This window comes from Ascidia mentula, chromosome 7, assembly GCF_947561715.1.
Source record: "Ascidia mentula chromosome 7, kaAscMent1.1, whole genome shotgun sequence".
NCBI lineage: Eukaryota > Metazoa > Chordata > Ascidiacea > Phlebobranchia > Ascidiidae > Ascidia > Ascidia mentula.
The window spans coordinates 4,610,767-4,632,552 of NC_138572.1; the positions used below are offsets into that span (position 1 = coordinate 4,610,767).

General features: G+C 37.8%; 3 protein-coding genes across 3 annotated transcripts; all 3 read left to right on the forward strand.

Moving 5' to 3' along the window:
• Positions 1-869: 869 nt before the first annotated feature.
• LOC145908252 (uncharacterized) lies at positions 870-8,309 on the forward strand. Its single transcript, XM_082995491.1, has 10 exons — positions 870-1,297; positions 1,363-2,007; positions 2,305-2,398; positions 3,124-3,188; positions 3,268-3,424; positions 4,140-4,288; positions 4,879-5,073; positions 5,934-6,035; positions 6,221-6,296; positions 7,176-8,309. Exons 1-10 carry the CDS (start codon positions 1,208-1,210, stop codon positions 7,328-7,330), a joined length of 1,728 nt encoding a protein of 575 aa, XP_082851617.1. The 5' UTR covers positions 870-1,207; the 3' UTR covers positions 7,331-8,309.
• A 2,081-nt stretch (positions 8,310-10,390) lies between these two features.
• Positions 10,391-13,128, forward strand: LOC145908361 (uncharacterized). The gene is made up of 4 exons (XM_082995623.1): positions 10,391-11,662; positions 11,768-11,860; positions 12,011-12,928; positions 12,993-13,128. Exons 1-3 carry the CDS (start codon positions 10,430-10,432, stop codon positions 12,182-12,184), a joined length of 1,500 nt encoding a protein of 499 aa, XP_082851749.1. The 5' UTR covers positions 10,391-10,429; the 3' UTR covers positions 12,185-12,928; positions 12,993-13,128.
• A 1,338-nt stretch (positions 13,129-14,466) lies between these two features.
• Positions 14,467-21,558, forward strand: LOC145908660 (gamma-butyrobetaine dioxygenase-like). Its single transcript, XM_082995979.1, has 10 exons — positions 14,467-14,582; positions 14,926-15,056; positions 15,460-15,667; positions 16,028-16,103; positions 16,161-16,205; positions 16,883-17,007; positions 17,631-17,832; positions 18,013-18,135; positions 19,047-19,151; positions 21,322-21,558. The coding sequence occupies exons 1-10, from the start codon at positions 14,494-14,496 to the stop codon at positions 21,427-21,429; spliced, it is 1,212 nt and encodes a 403-aa protein (XP_082852105.1). The 5' UTR covers positions 14,467-14,493; the 3' UTR covers positions 21,430-21,558.
• The last annotated feature ends 228 nt before the right edge of the window (positions 21,559-21,786 follow it).

Sequence of the window (21,786 nt, forward strand, 5' to 3'; positions counted from 1 at the left end):
CAAAGCCCTGTCGGCGTGGATGTGTAATAATTCCACGGGGTTTTGACTGCCATCGACCCGCGATGGACCGGGTATTTAAAACGCCGTTTTGGATTTAAATGCCTGACAAGTCATCCATAATTGGGAGTATAAATTCATTTGTTCGTACAAGGTCATTGATAATAATGTTTTTGCACATCCAACCACAATACTATTACAACATTTCAGGCGAAAGTTGCAGTAATGAGACAAGACCTTAACAAACCCGATTATTCATGGTCAAAAAAGGAGGTAGAAGGGTCCCGAATTGCGTTAATTTTGATAAAATACACAGGTAAAACTCAATTAAATCCCAACAATCGTGCATAATAGGTCTGCACCAAAAGCTTGTGGAAAATATTTACCTGTATCCAAAGTCATTTGTAAAATTGCATTTCTCAAATAAATAAAGCAACTTATACAGATGGGTAGAAATATCTATGTGGGATAACACAGTAATGTTTCATGCATAAGGTGTGTTTAATATTTAAAATCCCTTATACTCAAAAACTTTTTCCATTCCCTACTGACGCCGATATGAACAAATCCTGGAAACGTAGCGCAAAATCCCAACGTATGGCAAATGTACCATATGTGGCTCTTGACAAAATTTTAATTCGAGGCAATGCTTTGAATAGTAAGAATATTTTGGAATGTCCTAAGCCAACCTTTGTATTAAATTTCCAAAGGCAGAACTGTGTAGAGCAAAATCGCTTGCCGAATTTTTTCGGATGATTTGAGAAAAGGCATTTCACGAATTGGTTGGTGCAAAAGTTGTTGTTGCTGGTCATGCATCAGTGAGCAGGAGCTGATGAAAGCAGCGTGACGAAATAGATGACGGCAGAAGAGAACAAGAATAACGTCGTTGATGGTGCTGAGCTCGAACTGGAACAGGCGAACTGTGATTAACCTGCCATTCTTTGTGTTGTCATCGTTTGTCACCTAAGCCTGCCGTGCTAATTGTATTTGTGTTCCAAAATACACAATTTAGTGGGATAAGAAACAAAAGACTTGCAAAACGTCTGTGTAAACGTAAAATGTTGTTAACGTAACGTAACGACACGCTTACGCCTCAAATGATCTCAGTTCACGCGTTCGACTAGAAATTATGCACCTTGTTTTGTGCAGTACACTTCAAGCAATTGATCTATCAAGTTATCTGTGCACTTTTGACTGACCTAACGACATTATGACGATTTTACCCAAGAAAAAAGTTCCAAAAGAGAAGAACCCAGCAGATGGTGCAAGCCATGAGCATCACAATGCACAGCTTCATCCAGTAAGTTACAGCTTCTCCTTGTCTATTAAGTGGCAAAATAACCTTGCTAATTTATGTTTGTTCAGATTGGAGAAAGTCACCAATCCAGATCGCGTCTTGCGACTTCGTCGTTAAGAACAGCACCTCTTGCTGCGCCTTCAATTGAAGAAAGACATAGAGTTGGAAGAAGTGGACTAGCGGTATCTGCCAGTATACCACCTCCTGTGGACATTCCCGATCCTAACTCACCTCTCCGTGAGGAGTATGTTCCATTGGTTATAAACCAGGCATCAAACATTGAAGAATCTGCATTAGTACACTCTAGAACCCACGTCCCAAACCAGGAGTTGGCAGATCCCCAAGTCGGGGTGGTTCCTTGTGAGATGGTTGCCTGTGCTGAAAGGAGTAACATTTCCAAACGCAGGCATGGCAGGATATCACCGCATACACAACCATATTCCAGGGGTAAACAGTCCAGAGGTGCTTCGGTTAGTGGTACCACCACCGCAGCAACTAGTAGCGCTGGCTCTTTGCACACACATGTATCAAGACAACATTATGTAGATGACAGGAGGCCTATTTCACCAAGTGGTGTGGTACGTGGGGCCCGCAGACGCCAAAGGTCTAGGCCGGATAGCAAGGAGGAACGACCAAGTAGTGGTCAGAACTCTGATGACGAACATGACACAGCAAGGCTAAGAAGACTGAACAAAGATGTAGATTTTGAGGAGGTAAATTGTAAAAATGGCTGCACATCGTGTACTATAATTTATCTGTCTTTGGTGAAATTAGCTTTTAAAAGTAAGTAACTGGTTGTTTTTAAACTGATTATACTGTTGTACATGACATTTCTACTGTTGTGTTGGGCACAATGACAAATAAGTTAGGGTAAAACAACTACATTGGTGGCTGTTGACCTGATTACAAACCAGTAATTTTTGTCAACACTTACTTAACACAAAAAATTTTCTGTTGAATTTAAACATGTTTTATTGTTGATGACATATCTTTTGATTCTTTGTCCATAGCTTGATCGAAACTTTGCTGAAAACATGAAAAATGTCAGAGGTTTCTATGTCAAAGAAATGGTAGAGGATGGTGCTTGTCTTTTTCGAGCTGTTGGTGAGTCTTATGTCATGTAATTCAATAATGTGTGTACTAAATCATGTAATGACATATTAGAATAGGAATATCAGGTCACCCCAGAAGTATAAGGCAAGTTATACAGTAAAAAATTGCCAAAGTGAGTAGAAAGCAAAGTTCCTGGCATCCCTGAACATTACTATTAGTTGGAAATCACTGAATTATGTCAATATTAACTAAGTTATTCAAAGCTGATAGTTTTGTCAGTGAAAGAGCTGTTTGAGTAGGAAACTGTCCATGATAATCTTCCTGTCATGACTAAATGATGCTGTTCCACCACTATCCATTAGTTTCCATGTTTGTATTGTGTTAGTAGGCATCCATAGTAACAACAAACTGTGTAATAACAACAGACTTTTTTGTGTTGCATTGTTGTTTTATCATTTTATTTTCTGCTTTCTTGTATCCAAACTCCAAACCATGTTCCGGTTTAAAATTTATAAAGGGCTTATGTAAGCTTATATTAATTTTAGTCAAAAACTACCAAAAATATATGTTAAGCCTCTGAGCAATAATTGTAAAAGAACAATTCTAAAAAGGAAAAACACTGACAATATAAGAAAACATTTATCTTCGCTTCATGTTTTGGTGATTCCTTGTTAATTTCACTAACCTTATGTACAAAAAAGTTTGGGAAGCACTTATATAAATATGCATATGCTCATTATTTACATCTTTTAAAAATAAACTTCATGTATGTTCAGCTGATCAAGTATATGGGGATCAAAAAATGCACGACGAAGTTCGTACAAATTGCATGGATTACATGGTAAGCAGTATTGTCTTCTTTAAACGCAATTTTTCCCCAAGTTCATGCAATTATCTAGTCAATATTTGTTTAAATTCAGTTGAAGAATGCCGACTTCTTCTCCAATTATGTGACTGAAGACTTCAGATCTTACATAGCACGAAAAAAAGAACCACACACATATGGAAACCACTTGGAAATGCAAGCCATGGCTGAATTGTACAACCGACTATTTGAGGTCTATCAATACAACACAGGTATGCCTCTTTAACCAGGTGTTACTGCATTTGAAACAATACTTGTTTCGATTTCTGTTTGGTTGTCTTTTTAGGTATATTTAGACTTTGGCCACTAGAATACATTTGTGATAATTTATGCCACTTACTAAGTGTGAGAACTATTGCAGTGGTTACTTTCTCTCTAAACATACAACATATTTCCTAATTACAATAATAACTAGCTTGCAGGTCATGACAATAAACTTATATTTAATTTTCCGCCAACTGTATTCTTCAACAATCTTTTGTAGGACGAGGGTTTTAAAATTTGTTAGATATAGAAATATATGTGGAGAAAGGGATTTATACTGTGATGTATTTAACTGATTTGGTTCCTTTATTTTTAAACAAAATGTGAAAAAAAGGTAAACCATTCTTCTTTCGTTCTGTGTACACAGGTTAAATCAATACAAAATGCTAGTTAGCCTCTGCCTGACACTATTTTGTAGCTTCCAGTTATGTTTTCTGTACAATAAACAAAGGCGAAACTTATTTTAAAGATTTAATTATGAGAGGCTGGAACTCAGTTACAGCGATAACAAATTGCTCTCATTCCATTACCTTGTTCCTACTGCATAACTAAAAAAATGGTAATTTATTCAGTTCCATTATTATGTTTGTTTTAAATACATTTCATCATTTCGGGCCAAATGTAATGCAGAAATAGCATTTTTTTATCTATATATTTTCATAGAACCAATCAACATTTTTCATTCCTCAAACAAGTCAGAAAATGACCCAATCAGAGTTAGTTACCATCGCAACTTGCATTACAACTCTGTTATCAACCCTTACAAAGCAAGTGTTGGAGTGGGACTTGGCCTGCCGTCTTTTACACCAGGGGTAAGATTTTTATTGTCATGTAAACAAACCTTTGTGGCCATTATATGCCATAAACCAGTGGCAGATCTTGTCAAGAAATCCCCACTAGTATTGTGTCAAATTATTCTTGGTTTGTCCAAACTTGAATATTGCCTAGCTATCTTCAAATTTTTGCTTTTGTCTTTTAGTTTGATAAATAAAAATTTTAAACAAAACTATCTTATATAAATAGTGCATTGCAAATGCGGTTAACTTTTCCAAGATGTCACATGCAAAAAAGTTTGAAACCGCTGTATTATATTTTTGTTGCTTTAATTTTTATTGCAGTAGAATGTTTTGTTGGATTTTTCGTTTCTCGAATGGAGTTCACGTTGGTCTTCTGGCCTTGGGCATTTTTTGAGAAAAAATGAGGCTGTTGCGTTTTTTTGGAGATGATGTAGGATAGAAGGGGGTGCCTAACCTTTTTTTAAAGAAATTGCCCATTTTCAATGCAAACAAGGATATTAATAGATATCCTTTTGATATTCTTGACCCTTTAGACCCTAGTGTTCCGCACTATTAGCACCCATCTTTTGTGAGCCTCAATTTACTTTGCTCTTTTTTATTCATAGCTTGCCGACAGAATGTTGCTTGAGTCTGCTCAGCGCTCCTCAGAGCAAGAACTCCTGGAGGAACAGATGTTGGAAGATAAACTTCGTGCTGCAGACTGGGAGAATACAGAGGACGAGATGGTTCGTGAGGTCGCACATGAGTCGTTTGTGGATTATCTTAGGCACCAACAGGAGATGGCCAGACAAAAGAATGAGGTATATCTAATTTAGATTTTTTGATTCGATTTTTTTTTGGAAGGTTTTTCTGAAAATAATGTTTTTTCATTATCAAATGCTGTATATGGTAAGTAAAGTATCTAACACATATTTCTCAAGTGGCATTGCATGAATACTTTACTTATCAGCTTAAAACCTTCAAAAATGATGTATTTCTATGCTTTGTGATGTAATCCACTTTGTCAGATTTTAGAAAACCCCTTTTATGCCTTGCTAGCGAGTTAACTAAAATTAACAAAATAAACCATACAGAGTAAACGTTAAAGGCAGCTGTCATTACTTGTAATGTAATGATTTCCTGTGATGTTAACACTAATGTCAAGTTCCTTCGTACCAGTTTTGTGCAGTGATTGCACCACTGGTATTTCTAGATATATGCAGTATACGCAGAAGTAATGCCATGCTTTTGCAATGCCTTGGCTGCGAAGCCTGTGAACCTTATATGCAGTATATTTTTGGTCTGCAAACACAACAACTTGCATTTTTTTCTAAAAGGTAAAAACTTGGCAGTGTTGCACTAAACACAACTGAGGTATTTCACAGTTTGCCCTGAGGTGACAAGCGATTTACCAGTAACCATTTTGAAGTAGTTCTGCTTTTTGCAATGTGTGTAATTGTATGTTGGGCATGGTTTCAACTAGGTTTTCGGGACCTTGCTTTCTGAAAATTCATTCTTATGAATTATTTATTAAGATATGCAAAATCAGCTAAGCCTCCAAGAAAGTCCACAGGAGATTACAAATTGGTAATCTGTTGTATTAGCTTTTTTTCCAAGGATTTAAAAATCTAAACTTGTCTTTCTCTACTATAAGAAATGACATTGTCATGTTGTTTTCCAGCCTGACAAAGACGCTTCTGGATCGAAGGAACCTTCATGTTCACAATCTTCTTCAACATCTGAGCAGAATTTTCTTCAAGAAAATGCACCATCACATAGCAAAGTACAAGTACAATTTATATACTATTTAAAAATGCGCTAAAGAGTATTGTGTGTGTAGTTATTAGCATGGAGAATTATCAGTTATATTGCCTGTAACAGGGGTTGCCAACCATCAGGTGGTTGACTCTACCTATCCCTACAGAAAACAGATGGACTCTTGACAAATTTTCTTCATATTCTTTTTAGGATGAATCACAATCGACTTCTTTGCCAGAAGAACAACCTTCCACTTCAGCTGCAAGTAATTTTTTCGTAAATCCAGGTACTGTTTTGTCAACTAGGGCATTTTTACGTTTTTCTGGGATTAAAGTTAGAGATGATAAGGTTTTTATTGAATTAGAATGAATCAGGATTACCAGCATAAGCATAAGTCAATTTCAATGCATACTATATATATCACATATATTTTATAATAAAGGTATTGACACTGATTTATACAACTAAACTAGTATTAGAGCTTATTAAGTTTTTCCAAATTAGGTTAGAATTAGAATTACCAACGTTTTGTGCTAATTCGACAAAGTAGGCAATTGGAATTGTCCAGTTTTCCAAGTCTGACCTCTACAATGCATTTAGCATAATTTACAAAATAAGTTCATGGTGGTCAGGTATTCAAATCAAATCAAATCATGTTTATTTTGCGAAAAAAGGCGACTACTCAAAGAACAATATACAAGGAAATGAAATAGCATGGGCACCGATAAAACCATAAAGGTTATCGAGTCAGGCGCCCATATTCAATAACCTTTCATATTCAAATAACTTAAATTATGTGCAAACAACAGTTCAACAAATCACGTTAAATTTTGCCTATTGTAGTCAACTTTTAAAAATGGTGTTGATTTTGGCAGTGTAACTGGTGAATTAAACCTGAACCCAGATTTTCTTCCATCTGAACCAAACCAAACTGTTTTGACTTAACTATTAATAATCATTTTACAACTGTAACTGACTAATACGTTGCAATTTTATCACCATAAACTAATATGTAATATAATATGTAATTTTTATTTCATGTTGTTAACTGCACCAGTTTTTTACGCTGTACAACTGCACAAAAACTGTTTTGTGATTGTGAAGTACTTGATATTTGATACTTGTACATGACAACAATAAACAACATCAACCAATCTTCCTCCAGGAATGGGAGACTGGGTCGATGAATCCGACGAAAACGCTGTATTGGCGCAAGTGCTTGCCCAGTCTCAACGTGAGTATTACGAATCCCTGACCCACCAAGAAGGGGGTACGTCGTCGTCTGCCGCCTCCTGCAGCAAATACCCCACTGACAAGTAAAATGCTGCCATCTTTTTCCTTTCCAAACCATCCTTTTCGTCGGTTTTATTCTCTGCAATGTTCCCTTTAGATGTTCTACTGTGTTAATCTTGTATGGTGTGACGTCATGGCGTGTGTTGTATGGTGTGACATCATGGCGCAGCTGTAGTTAAAACGTTTTTTTGTATGGACAAGTTGGCATATTCTTGACACCCCCTCGAAATGGTACACCTTCTATTACGTCACATACGCCTCATTTCCTGTAGCGATTTGAAAAGTTTTTAAATTTAAATATTTTTTTTGTGTACTCAAACTGTACGGCAACTGTGCTTTGGATCCTATTTTCAAAATTAATTTTCGCTTAAAAAATGCCTTACGCGTTTTGTTTGGAAAACAACGTGCTGTTCTTCATGTTTGGAATACTCGAAAGGCCAGTTACATACTCTGGTCCAAGTACAGTTGTCTGTAGTAAATCATTTCACGTCTGCAGTGAATCATTTCATAGATTAATACGCGTGGAAATGCTGCTGCTTTTTATACAATGATTATGCATAGATTAATTATAATTAAGTATATGTGATTGGTAATGTTAACACATACTTAATCTGAATAGCCTACCTTATACCTGATCATCCAATAGACGATTTTTTCGCAAATTACAGTAAGTTCAATACATTTTTCTGCATGTGGAAGACTGGTTGTTACGCCATTGTCATCACATACGAAAAAACACAAACCTTTTCCAGGCTTCCTTGTTCCTTGTTTACTGGTTCCTGGCGTCTTTTTTTCCAATTATGTTACGTCTGCGCTATCGAGTGTGTGTATTTTCTGTCAGACCTAATACCTAATTGTTGCTCGTATATGACTCCTGTTTTACCGCTGCTTTCCTGTGCGGTCCTTGGCGTCGGCTTTTTCGTTCCCTTTGTTATGCAAAGCGCGTTTCTGTTATTTTTGTGTGTCAGATTTATCGCTTTCACCAGTAAAATTGGGAGTTCGCTTGGTGCTGAGTGTCTTGGTGAGGAAACTGTAATAGTCTAGAGACTACAAATAGCTATTTGTCTTGGAATTTCGAAAATCGCTAAAGATTAGTATAAAAAGAAAATTAGCATACAACAAGTTTTTTACTTATAATTTGGAAGCGAATTTCCTTTTGCTATGGGTCGATTTACAGCAGTGGTTCCCAACCTGGGGGTCGCGACCCCTAAGGGGGTCGCGGGAAGGCTATCTGTGGGTCGCGACATATATGTGATGTTTTTATAACTTGTTACAACACATAGGCTACAACTAGTTGGGCCTACTATCGCTTTGTCTTGTCAGGGACGATAAGCAGTAGGCTATGTGCCACTAACATTGTGCACAGGCATTGTCATTGAAACATCACAGCAATTATTGTCATCAACAATGAAAGTATCAAAAAGCAGTTTAGGGCGTTCAGTTGTAAGTAGCAGTGAGATATCAAGGTGCAGTGTTTTTCTTTAACTCCGGTCATGGAGAAGAAGCGTAAATATGTTGAAGAATATTTGAAGTTTGGATTTACCCGCATAATCTGCACTTGCACTGAAAAGCCTCCGTGTGTCTTGTGCAATGTGGTGCAGTGCTGAATCAAGCCGTCTAAATTAAACCGCCATTTACACATCATGCACCCCCAACACGTGAAAAAAAGATTAGGAATTCTTTAAACGTCATGAAGCCGGTTTGAAACGTCAGAGATTTGACTTGGGAGGTAGTTTTCAGATTTTAGCGTTGTCAAATACTTAACCAAGGATTTCAAACTTGGCTATGAAGTTGCAAGTCAGCCGTCTTATGGAGCAAAGTGATTGCCAATAAATGGTATACTGTAAAATGCACTTTGATTGATATTGCTGTTGGGAAAAAAATGGTGGGGGTCGCAAGTTAGTTTAAATCAATATAGGGGGTCACCAACCACAAAAGGTTGGGAACCACTGATTTACAGTGAAAATCTATTCTATGCTGGTTTAAGTAAAACACTATTGGTCAGATAAGATTTGAAGTTACAAGTCTTATAACGACCATTTTACACAGTTGAAAATTACTGAGTGTTGAAATTACTTAAGTTCGGGTTTATTATATCTCACCTGCATGGTAGTGAAGTGTTCGATTCGTTGCCCTAATGTTATCATTGCGCTTTTACTAGTAATGCGGCAAAAACCGAACCCTCATATTATGGCAGTACGCCGACTTCAAACAAGACGTATGTACAAAATATTCTCTGTTTCTGACCAGGTTAATATCTATAGATCTCCTGATGACATGTTTGCCGCTAACCTATCTCACAGCACACAAAACGACTAGAGTAACGTAACTAGACATTCCGCAATGATTTATTTGTATATCGAGTGCGTGAAGTTACAGAATACCCCATAATATCACATACCTGAAAGCATCGCAGTATCTGTAATGTATATCAGGTACCCTTACAAGGTCGAAAAATGTGACAGATAATGAAGGACAAAAGTCAAAAGGTAATTAACAGGAATTGCACTATAGAAGTAGCCTATGTACCTAGGTTCCAAGCAGTGGTTGTTATCTGCAGTGCCTGGATTAGTTTGGCGATTATAAAACAAAAGGGAAGTAAAGGACGAGAAAACGAAACACGATATATGCAAACGGGGATTGGCGACATCTGACGGTTAGGATATGTTGGCGGTGACTTTGCGGTTACTTCAAGCAGTTTCTAACGACTAATACGTGACGCTACAATAGAACCATGAAAGAACCATAGACTTGCACGTACCTTGCGCAAGTTGTGTACAGCGAGGTTTGTTTTACCAAACGTGGCGAAATCACCAGCCTTCTGGTATGCTGTGTGATCGTGACGCATTGTGATTACCAGAAGGGAGAATAAATCGGGTTTTCCCCTGGGTATTCATTTTCCTTTTGTTTGCATTTGCCGAGCCAACAGTATGGTAAGTTTACCGAACAATAACGGAACCTTCAGCAGTTTTAAAACGATACTCTTTTCAGATGTAACCATTGAATGTAGTAGTTGTATTGGCAAACCTATGTTTTATTGTTGTGAAAGTGATCTGCACTTTGTTTTTATTATAAAGTAGCCTACATGTTGTTTGATGATATTTTCTTTTAGGCAGTCCTGAATTAATGTTAACTTCCTTGTACTTTTTGTCATTGGTTTGTATCCGTGCCGAAACTTACTGTTACAGATCAATGTGGATGGACAAAAGTGTCAGAAAGGAAGAAATTTCTCCTACTCCACCCTTAGCGACAAGCACCCTGAGTCATGATGTTCCCAGTACTGGAAGTTCAATGTCCTCATCATCATCATCCAGTGAAACAGCTCTAAGGTCAAAGTCTCGCTTGGAGCCAAGTACAACCTCTAAGATATTCAACAAAGATTCCTCATTGAAATTACAACTGAACGGTGAAGCAACTGAAGCTATAATGGACGAAGACTCTTTGCAATTATTCAACCATGTAAAAGCAACACTGATAAAAAAAGATGAACAAATAAATGCACTTAAAACAAAAAGTGAAAGGTTAAGGACTGATGAAAAAATCCTAATCGAACAAAATTTGAAGGCGACTATTGAAAACTATGAGCAACAAATTAGTGAAAGGGATACACAGATCATAGGCATGGCTGGTCAACTAAATCAAGCTGAAAATCAAATTACTGCTCTGCAAGATGAGTTAAAACTATTCAAGCATCCTGCTCAAGCTGTAAAAACTGTTGATAGCTTAGCCGTAACAGATGGCTATCATGCACATTCAATGAGTGGATCCCTATCAGCGGCCAGTTTGCCTTCGGACATTAGTTCCGGGTCATTAACAGCACAAGATGCAGAAAACAAAAAATTGAAGCAACAAATCAAACAATTTGAAGGTGTAATCACAAAGTTAAAGGACATGAACATACAATGGCAAAGTTATAATGACCAACGTGAAGCCTTTGTCAAGTCCCTACAAATTGGCAACGAGAAATCTAAACAAGAAATTAGAAGTTTAAACGAGAAGATAAATGAATTGAAAGCCAACCCAAGAGCATCTGGTGTACTAGAATTCACACCAGCCCAGCAGGAATACCTGGATGGAGTATATCAAAAGCTAAGGAGTGAGGCTGACAAACATAAGGAAGAGGCGGAGATAGCAGCAATTGAAGGAAGAAGAAACCTTGCAGCGGAAAGGAAATTAAGGGAAGAAGCTGAAAGGACAATTCAGGAGTTAACCACCAAAGTTTCAGAGCAGAATGAAAAAATTAATGATTTATTTACTCAGACTGAAGAACTTAAATCTGCTCTTGTTGTGGCCACTCGAACAAACGAATATCCCACTCAAGCTGAACAAGAAGGCACAATCAACAGTCTCAGAGAAGCTGTAAGAACCAATATTCCACCAGTATAATATTATATTTATTTTACATATTTCTTATGCCTCTAAAAAATGTATTCTTAAGTAGCGCATTTATGTTGTTGTTTACAGGCAAGACAATATGAACTTGATTATGCTAAGTTGCAAGATGAATTTGCAGAAGCAAAAAGGGAAATCAGTCAACTTCGTAATCGAAGACAAGGAGTAAGGCTATGCACTATTTGTATAAAATTGTATTTTTACTAAATTTATATCAAAATTTGCAGATTTGGAGACAGATCTGTTTGTGTTTTTTCCCCATATTAAATAATTCAACATTAAAAACTAGGTTTCGGAAAATACTGTTATTTGCAGATGTCAAGTTCTCATGTCAGTCCGAGGAATGTTATGTCCCAGTCAGTTTCAGAAAGCTGGTATGAGGATATTGAAACTGACATCGCACCAGTTCGCAATTTTGGCAACCTTCATTCAATGCCTGCGGGGCAACCCAACCTAAATCCTATTCATAACCACCGACCATCTATGTAAAGTTTTGTTTGCTGTTTATATTGTGTCTATTTTACACTTGCACGATATTATGGCAAAGATGCAACGAATGTCGCATGTCAAGTTATTTAGTGCAGCTAATAATCGGACATTTTTACCAAGCATTAATGATACAAATTAATATCAAAAGCTGTAAAATGGTGAGCATTTTCTTGTGAGGAAAGTGTATTTTTAATTTAAAAGGTTAAGGCGAGGTGATTTTTACACATTTTTTTCTGTTTTCAATTCAATTCTTTCTTTACTTCCAATTATTTGTAGCTAACGTTTGTAAAACAGTGAGTTGTGTTCTTTCTGGTGTATTTTGCTTGCTTGCACATCAACGGCAATGAAAAAAGCAGCTACGCAATAGCGCGTGAAGTCGGCAACATTTGACGTAAACAATTGAGAGTTTTTCCCTGTTACTTTGAGGTAAATGTCGGGGTCGCTATGAGCCATACAACCAAAACCAGTTACGGAAAAGGTTACGAATTGTGCGTCCTCGTTTGCTTGCGTTCGTGACCTTTGCAGACCTGCGTTCATATTGCGATATTCTTTTGACCAAAGTCAGAAAAACCTCAAGCAACTTTTTTAATTTCACGAGTTTTAGGATGTACAAGATTTGGTAGATCTTATGATTCATAAACTAATGATGAAGCCAATAGAACTGCCATTATATGAAGCACCTAAAGAAGTACAACATATAACCAAACGTGAAGAAGAAAGTGCTCTAGAAAACAGTGTATGCAAGTAAGTAGTAGAAGTAGCCTAAGTCTACTCATATTTAGCTTTGTAAAACTATATCACTTTCCAGAGCCAGGACATATATTGAAGAACCCATTCATACAGGGTACACTTTCGCGAAGGACAAGTATGATACAAGCATAGACTCTTTTAAACCATATTTGCAGAACATCCCTAGAACAAGTGAATTTTACTTTAAAGCTGCAATTGTTGGTACAGGATTTACTGGTGCCTGGGTGTTTCACTCACTCCTCTTTCCAAGATGTAAGGGAGTTAATTATAATGTACTACAAAATTTGCTTTTGCAGTTGAATTAATTATTTGAATATGTACACATACAGTTTCACCTTTTATGATCCAAAGTTGTGGGACATAAACTTCTGCTTGAAATTATTAAACAATCGCATATTATTCTTTATAGCTGGCAGACTCAGAAAAATGACTGTGCCAATTCTAGTGGGTGGAATTACTGCAGCTGCTTGTTTTCCAAATGAAACTACCAGTATTTCTCTTTCATTGTGGAATAAGGCTGCTGTAAATTTACAGTCAATAACCAAATCATTGTGGGGCGAAGTCAATGGACCAGATGACAAATCAAATCCAAATAGATAGTACATGGCAAACAATTTGCATTTTTAAATTAAGAACAATGTGTGTAGTGTTGCTGATTGTATTATAACTTTTTGTGTAAACACGAGTATTGAAATTTAAGGCACAGTTCAAATCATGTCACAAGCAAACAATAAACACCAAACATTCAATTGATGTTGTATTTCATTTGTATGAATAAGTAAAAAATGCAATGGTATAGTTGATAAATTCTTTGACAAATATATGCTGGGTTGACCATTGTGCCAAAGTGAACAAATCTGCAGCATATCTCGTATGTTTTGTACAGTGTTGCCCGGTAAAATTTTCCAAAACCACCCAAACAAGGAAATTCCGGAACAAGACCAATATTACTCTAAATTAGCTTCAATACGACATGTTTGTGAACTCTACAGTCGTAGCTTCAACGTGGAAGCTGTAAACAAAGAATTATTGCAATCTATTTCGTTGCGCCACGGAAAATCTCTTGAATGCAATGTAGCCTCCAGCATTTCCTGCTACATTGGATTGCTTACTGTTGTATTTACTAATTCAGTTTGCGATATAACCTTTCCACGGCAGCATTGCTGATTTGCCGTTTACCTGAAAAACGGCTCCAATTGCATTGTTCAATTTTAAAACCCACTGCGCGTTTCTCTGAACGCATTAAACTCCCCGTTTGTCGGGAAACGCTTTGTTTTTCTCGTGGAATGATTTAGTGCCATAAAGCCCATAACGCGTAAATATAGGGTTGTAAGTGAAAGTGTCGTTGGCAAACCAGCCCAATTAAACGCAACCCAAAACAACCCCGCAGCTCGGTGTCGAAAACTTGCCAATAGAGCGGAAAAACAATGTAGGCCAATCCATTAGTTGTAAGCGAGCCTCGATGCCTAGACGAAAGAAAAAAGGCAAACGAATGCCTTCAAGCTGGTTGGCCTTGCTGCGGTCACAGAGATAGAGCAGTTGCTGAATGTAGGTGAAATATGGAAGCAAAGTCTAAAATATCGAATTTGCGCATAAGTTACGCTAAGGATCTAATTGAAGTTCTTTGGGAAGACGGTCATGGCAGTAGGTAAATCTTTGTGAATGTTTTGTATTCGTAAAAGTATAGCCTATACTACTGTGAACACGATGGTGGCTTGGTTTGCAGGTCAGCACTAGCAGTTGGACAAAAGTTACATATAGGCCTACTTCAACTAGTATGAGCACGTCTAGCGTATTGTTAATTTTGCCCGGTTATGGAGTAAGCTATTTCAACAACTGTTCTACAGAACATTTAAAAAGTTAAACAGACAGGATACACACTGCGCCCTTTGTAATGTTTACTTGTTCATTGGTCAACCCATTAGCGCCCCTCATTAAACAAGATGCTTACCATGTAACAACTACAATAAGTGTTTTTTTTGCAAACGAAGGTACCACAACAAGTGGCTGAGGTTCAACTGTCATTGCAAGAACTGTTTTCGGTTTATTGTGGGTCAACAGCGGATAAACTGCAGTCTGTTTCCGGACGACTTTCCCATTCTGCAAGCGAAAGTTGATAACGGTATATTAACAAAACAAATATGTAGAGGTTAAGTCTTCTTTCTTGATGAATTTACCGAAATGAATATGCAACCAATTTATTACTGAAAGAGCAATGCGGTCACATTGCTACGTTATCACCACAAAGGCTACCGCTGAATTGTGCAATTGAATAGATGTGTGTGTTAAGCAAATCGTGTTTCCTTTGTAAACTATTCTATATGTGTGACACGCCAACTGCTATGTAATAAGATAATAACCAAACTCTATAGTTATGTGCTACCCATACTACGTCCATCGTAGCATGACCTTTATCCGTAGAGGATTTTCCAAAACCCTACTATACAGAGCATTGGTTTGTCTGCAGCAAACTTACAGAAAAGTCACTTTTATTGGTAAAAGAAATTCGCTGGTTTCTTTTAAAGACAGTCTCTGCGTTGAATTTGAGGGGGAAGTGTACGATGACCACCACACGTCTGTTCCCCTGGAATTTCTCAGGCGCAACTGTTACTGTGACCGCTGTCTTCATAAGTTGATCGATGACAGAAAAATGCATTTTATCAAACCTGGAAACTTTACTCTTCAGCCTTTGGAGTATCGCGATGTGAAAGGCACCGAGGAAGGACTTTTCAAGTGAGGTTTTGCATTAATTAAGGCTATAAATCTGGTTAGGCATTGTTTGTCTCTGAAACATTAGATTACTGCAAGTGTTTTGTATTTCAATGAAGCAACAAGCTTATGTTTAATGTCAGCAGATTTAATGATACGAAAAATTGATTTCCTAAGCGTCAGTTTTTTAGAAAAAAAAACGGAAAAACATACACAAAAAATCTGTACTAAAGTTAATGATACTCAAAACTGGAAACAAATTGTTCCTAATCACTGTGTCACAAAACTGTTTGAGATTTACAGATTTACAGAACTTTTAAAGCATGCTTACATTAAAACCACAGTTGTAGTCTATTCTAACTTGCAATATTTATATTTTTAAAGGGTTCTAAAAGCTGTCATGGAAGTTGGCATATGTTACCTACGTGGCGTACCGACCGAAGAACAATTCCTATTGGACGTATGTTATCCTGGTTTCACATGTAACGCGTAGAATTTACTCTGCTTTGCTTTCCAGTTCGCCGAAAGCATCGGTCCTCTGGTTGACTCGACCTACGGCAGGGTAATAAGCCCTATGGTTTGCATAGTATTTCGCACAAAGAATCATTGAATCGTTACTCGGTGGTAGGCTATGGTGTGCTGTGTTTGCACAGTGCCTAACTTTGCCCCCTGGCCTGAAGTGGGGATATCAGTTCAACAAATTTGCACAAGCTTTGTTTGATGTCCAGCGCTGGTCTATGTACGGTTGCGTTACGAACCGGCAACATTGACGCCACATCGTCCGGTATTATTATTATGTTCCTAAAAAATAAGCGTAACGCATTATGTGAGAAAAAGTTAATTATTAAGCAAAAGATGGACGCCAGAGCCAATATTTAAATTCATGATAAGAGAAAACGTTTTAATCACACCTTACAGCACAACTGATCAATACAGCAGTTGTTCGAAATATTTGCTCTTACCAGGACAAGCATATACAGCAGTGTTTCCCAACCGGTGGTACGCGATGCATTCCATGTGGTATGCGAACACCTTTCAGTAATTTACGGCGGTCGAATTTAGAAAATCGATAGTGATATCAAAATGTTTGCTACTTCATCCCCTATAGGTTACTTTGTAACACTCTAAGTGGTACGCGTCGAAATCGTTTTCCCTCCAAGTGGTACGTAACCACAAAAAGGTTGGGAATCACTGTTGTACAGCTTTGGCGTTGATCTATAACTGTTTTACATTCTGCAGTATTTTAAAATCCAAGATCTGGGAAGCACGGACAGTGTGACAGACACACGAGAGTATTTAACTTTCCATACCGACCAAGCTCATTACGAATCCGAACTTGGCGTTCAGTTCTTTCAGTGTTTGCAGTAAGTGCACTGTGGTTTACCGCTTGCTGTGGCTTTAGCCTGTTCTTATTACCAACCTTTGTACCACTGCGCCGATAAGGGTTTAATCAACAACCATGGACATTCTACTTATACCAAGCTACACTTAAAAGGCCCTATATGTCGAAACAGTGGCCATCTGCATGCAGCTCACTAAACTAGTATTATTTGCTTCATGCTTTTTACAGCCATGCAACTGACTGACACAATAGCAAAAATACCAGTTGCTTGTACCAAGCAATGCCTATTGTGCTTACGGAATGTGGCCAAAGATTGTTGTTAAAACCTGTAGTAAAAGTGGTGCCTTAACCTACAACTGTCTGTGAACAGTGTTACTTGATAAAAATCTGTTTTTTTTATATGTAAAGTCGTATTGTACTTTACACATGACCATAGTTGCCAAACCGCGCTTATTTCTAAGATTTGTGCATATTTTTACGAACAGTGTCCCCGAAAATACAATGCTTACTTTCGGTTTGTGTGCTTTGTTTTCTCGCCTAAACGTGTTCCATTTGCACCAAAACGCAGCGTCCTTATATTTTGGCTCCGACCGACCATAACTACTATGGTTTCTTGAGTTTAAAAGCACGACGCATACACTTCAGATTCGACAAATCCATAGACGGTGGAGAATCGATCATTGCTGACATGTTTCAAGCGGCCGAAATCCTTCGCCAGGAATCTCCCGACGACTTCCGAGTGTTGACCAGAATTCCTTGTTCCTTCGCCACCATCGACATGAAACGACGCAACCCAGCTTACTATGAAACTCGAAAACCCGTGATTGAGGTTGACTGTGATGACCAGGTAAATTGCTATGGTCAGAGGTGGGAAAGTAAACAACATCAAGTCCTTTGATTTCCAGCCTGCGTTTCTGTAGAGTGTGACCTAAACGCTTTAATATTCCAACAAAACTACATGTCACATTATCTATACTTAAGACCTGCTACGTGGCATTGCTATAGTTGGCTTCTCTCTTACTTGCAGGTGGTAGCTGTCCATTTTAATACAGGGTTGGACTCCACACTAAGGGTGCGTGAGAACTGCGTCATGCCTTTCTACAACGCTCATAGGAAACTGTGGAAGATTATTACTCGACCCGAACTAAGAGTGAGAAACCATTGATAAGATAGGAGTTAATTTTTATAGCTAGCTGCAAAATAACATGATTGGTTCTATATTTTTTGCAGTAATTAATATTTTCATCTCTGGCGAAAACCTGATTACCAAAATCACGAAAACCATTATTAACTTGTCAGGGCACTTATATATTGTCAACCAAATTCTCTGGCGCCACCAAGCGGGTAATTTTCCCCCTATTTTTTTTTAATGGGGCGTCAATATATCTGACTACGGGACGGGCGGTTTATTGGCAACAAGACACTCCGTCCATATACCAAGAAACTTGTCCGGGATTCGTGGCCAGGATATTCTGGGTCAGAATTCCGGTGTGGTGAAAAATATATGTGGTGAAAAATATAGAAGGCGACATCGGTCAAGTCTTTAATATTTTAAAACGCAGGATAATTTCGGTTCCAATCTTGGCCTCTTGCAAGAAACAGCCAACATGCTGTTTCTGTTTGCTAGCGCCTATATAGCTGAAACATTAATTTTCTGAAAGGTATTAGAAGACCAGCGATACCCCTTATCAGAATGCTCTGTCTGGAAATAAGGTTCCCGTATATTCGCATTAACAAAACAACTTCATACCATAGCAATTGTCGTATTGCTAATCATTTGGAAGTAGACAGTGGTGTGAGTGGGCCTGGAATAGTTTACCAGCAGGTTCAGTCACCGACTGCAATCACAAGATCTCACAGGTTGAAACAATGTGCTCAACTGTCTGTAGTTCAATGATCATGGTGTTTTTCTTATGTTAAGGGATGGTGTGGAAAGATTATGCGCAACGTTTTTTTCGTTTAAATTATTTCTTTTGTTCCTGCATTATTTCCCACGTATCGTATCCGGAAATACAACAGACACATATAATGTACAATAAAGTGTTATTTTGTGTTTCGCAGTTCACACATCGCATGGTTCCGGGTGACATGTTGGTGTTTAACAACAGGCGCGTTGCTCACGGAAGAGAAGCATTTCAACCGAACGGTGGCATTCGATTGCTTCAGGTATTGTGCAGTTTTGTTGGTTGTTTTTTTTAGCCTGATGGAAAAAACAAGCCAAAATAATGGTCATTTATTCGAGATTGCGCACAGTTTTTAGGTCTCTTTTGTTTGTCCAAGGCGGGGTCACCAATACCCATATACAAATCCTCTTTACATTGTATGAAATTAAAGTGGAAATTCTTCGCTTTTCAAAAAAAAACTGGATTAGCATCAACCCGAATTAAATTTACACATTTTTCTTTTAAATACTCAACTGAATACAACACAAAACGCATGTAAAAGGAAACAAGAAATGTAATATGATGTTATAAGTGTTTAGCAATGTAAATCGTTAAAGCTGATTAACGACTGACTGAGAGTATTTTCATTGTTCTGGGGGTCCTTTATCACCAGAAGTTGTTGGTTTTTCTTCTTCACCTTCGCTCCACTTTCTCATCGCCGCTGTCCCCTTTTCAAAAACCGATTTCGCTTCCTTTCCAGCAGCCTCCACAAAGCTCACAACCTTTTCGACTGCTCCCTGGAAGATATTTTTATCCTCTTTCGGTTCCTGTGGGTTGTTTCCTTCCATTTCTGCTTTATAGACTTGGTATCTCAATGATCAACTAAAAGAGCGAAAGTGGTGTTTTTGGTGCTGCTTGTGTCTTTTCTATGGGCCTCTCACAGCGTCAGACATTCGCAAAAAGCGATGGCATTGACGAAAGCAATGATGTAAAAATCGTATAAAAACGTTGTTTGGGGTATGTGTGTGTTGCAAAGCAAGCGCGTCGTTTTGCGTAATGCTTGTGTATGGCCACACTAATTTACGTTCTAATTTATTGACAAATTTTATTGCAATACGTTACAAGGACAAAGAAGGACGCGTAGTATAACTTCTGTTTGTATTTTTCGTTTTTCTTTCTGTCTTTCATTCAATGATTGACAACGTGATGTTGATAATTTTTTTTATGGGTGGTTCATTTTTTCGCAATACTCAGCTCAATATTGAACAAAGGGGAAAACTGTTTAAAGTGCAAACAGCAAGCTTCTCAGTCGCATGTAGACATCCGCTCCGTTACATCTTCAACTTGTTGCGGATTTCCTCGCTTCTTCCATATGTTTTTCTTCCTTAAACTCTTTTTCCCGTTGCTCAGCTTTCAACAGCAATTTCGTCCCAGCCAACGTGGAAATACTGATTGCTTTTGCCACTGATGCTTGCGCTAAAGAATTATCAGAAATGTGTGGCATTTTAGGACATTTATCTGCTGTTTTTTCGTCCATTCTTCGTCTAAATAGAAATGATCTTACAAAGCGTAGATTACCCACTGACAAATCTGATTGGTCTTGGAATCGTAGCACTAAATTTCTTGCAAACTTTCTTCGTCTAAAATACGTTCCTTGAATGCTTTAGTCGTCCAAGCAATTCCTTTAATACAGACAACTGTATCCGACCTTCTTTCAACAGAATTTGTTCAAACGATGAGTAAGATAAAGCCTCAAAAAACGTGATAAGTCGTGCGCTGAAGGCCGTTGTTACTTCGTAATGTTAGCGTTTCGACTGCACGATTCGCTATTACAGTTATTTGTACTTCCGCAAGAAGACTCGTGGATTGAGTGATGAACTAATACGAGTGTTGTTAATTTTGGCGTCACGTTTTGAAACTTGGACTCTTTGACTCGTGTTTTTGTAAACAAACGCGACCGCCAGTTGAGCAGACAACTGGTCTTATGTATTTATCAACATTCGTTGTATACGAGGTTGAATGACCTCGCGGAAACGCTGTTAGGCAAACCATGGGTGAATAAACCCATTTTTTTCAGATAAATTTAAACGATTTAAATGGTTTTATTACTATAACCGAGAACGAGTAAACATAAAGCACTTTTAAGCGCGGCTGCCATAGCAAAAAATTAGGAAAAAAAATTAATTCAAACTGTAGTCAAGTTTTGTTGAAACAACTCCAAACCATCAGACACCTTCTATCGTGTTCACAATTATAAACAGTCTTGTGTTCACGGCTAGAGGCGTCCAAGATTAGAGGAAAGTTGGGGCATATGACCCCAACCCCATCGCACAGAATTTATTCAAATATCCATTAGTGAGTCCAAACTGTTCATTTTTCTCGTGCCTAAAAGCGACCTCCTTTATGATATAATACGTTAGTCTGGCATCTGAATTGAATTTTGTTGTTTTTAGTCGGCCTACGTCAACGTCGAGGACTTCCGGAGTAAGTACATGGTTCTTGGTCACAAACTCGGCTATGACGTCACACCCACCAAGATCGGCAACCGAAGCGCAATATGATTTCTATGCTTCATACTATTTGCTTTAATTTTCTACCTGTCTGCATTAAAGCCGATTTTCAATACTTAGATAATTTATTGAGCTCGCATTGCTTGTTCCAAATAACCTCTGCGTTTTCGGCGCTACATGTACGCTCTTATTTGCCTTAAATTTTACTTTGGTGCGTTATTCTAAAGATATAAGCAATCAATAAACGTTTGTGTGATTTTGTTACACAAGGAAGGAAGGTGCGAAATAGTACCATAAATAAGGCTGGAATAATAAGACGAAAAAACATACAAAAGCACTAAAAATATACATTTCTTATTGGCAACCATGGAAGTAGTTTGGTCTGTGTTTGAAATTAAATCACTACAC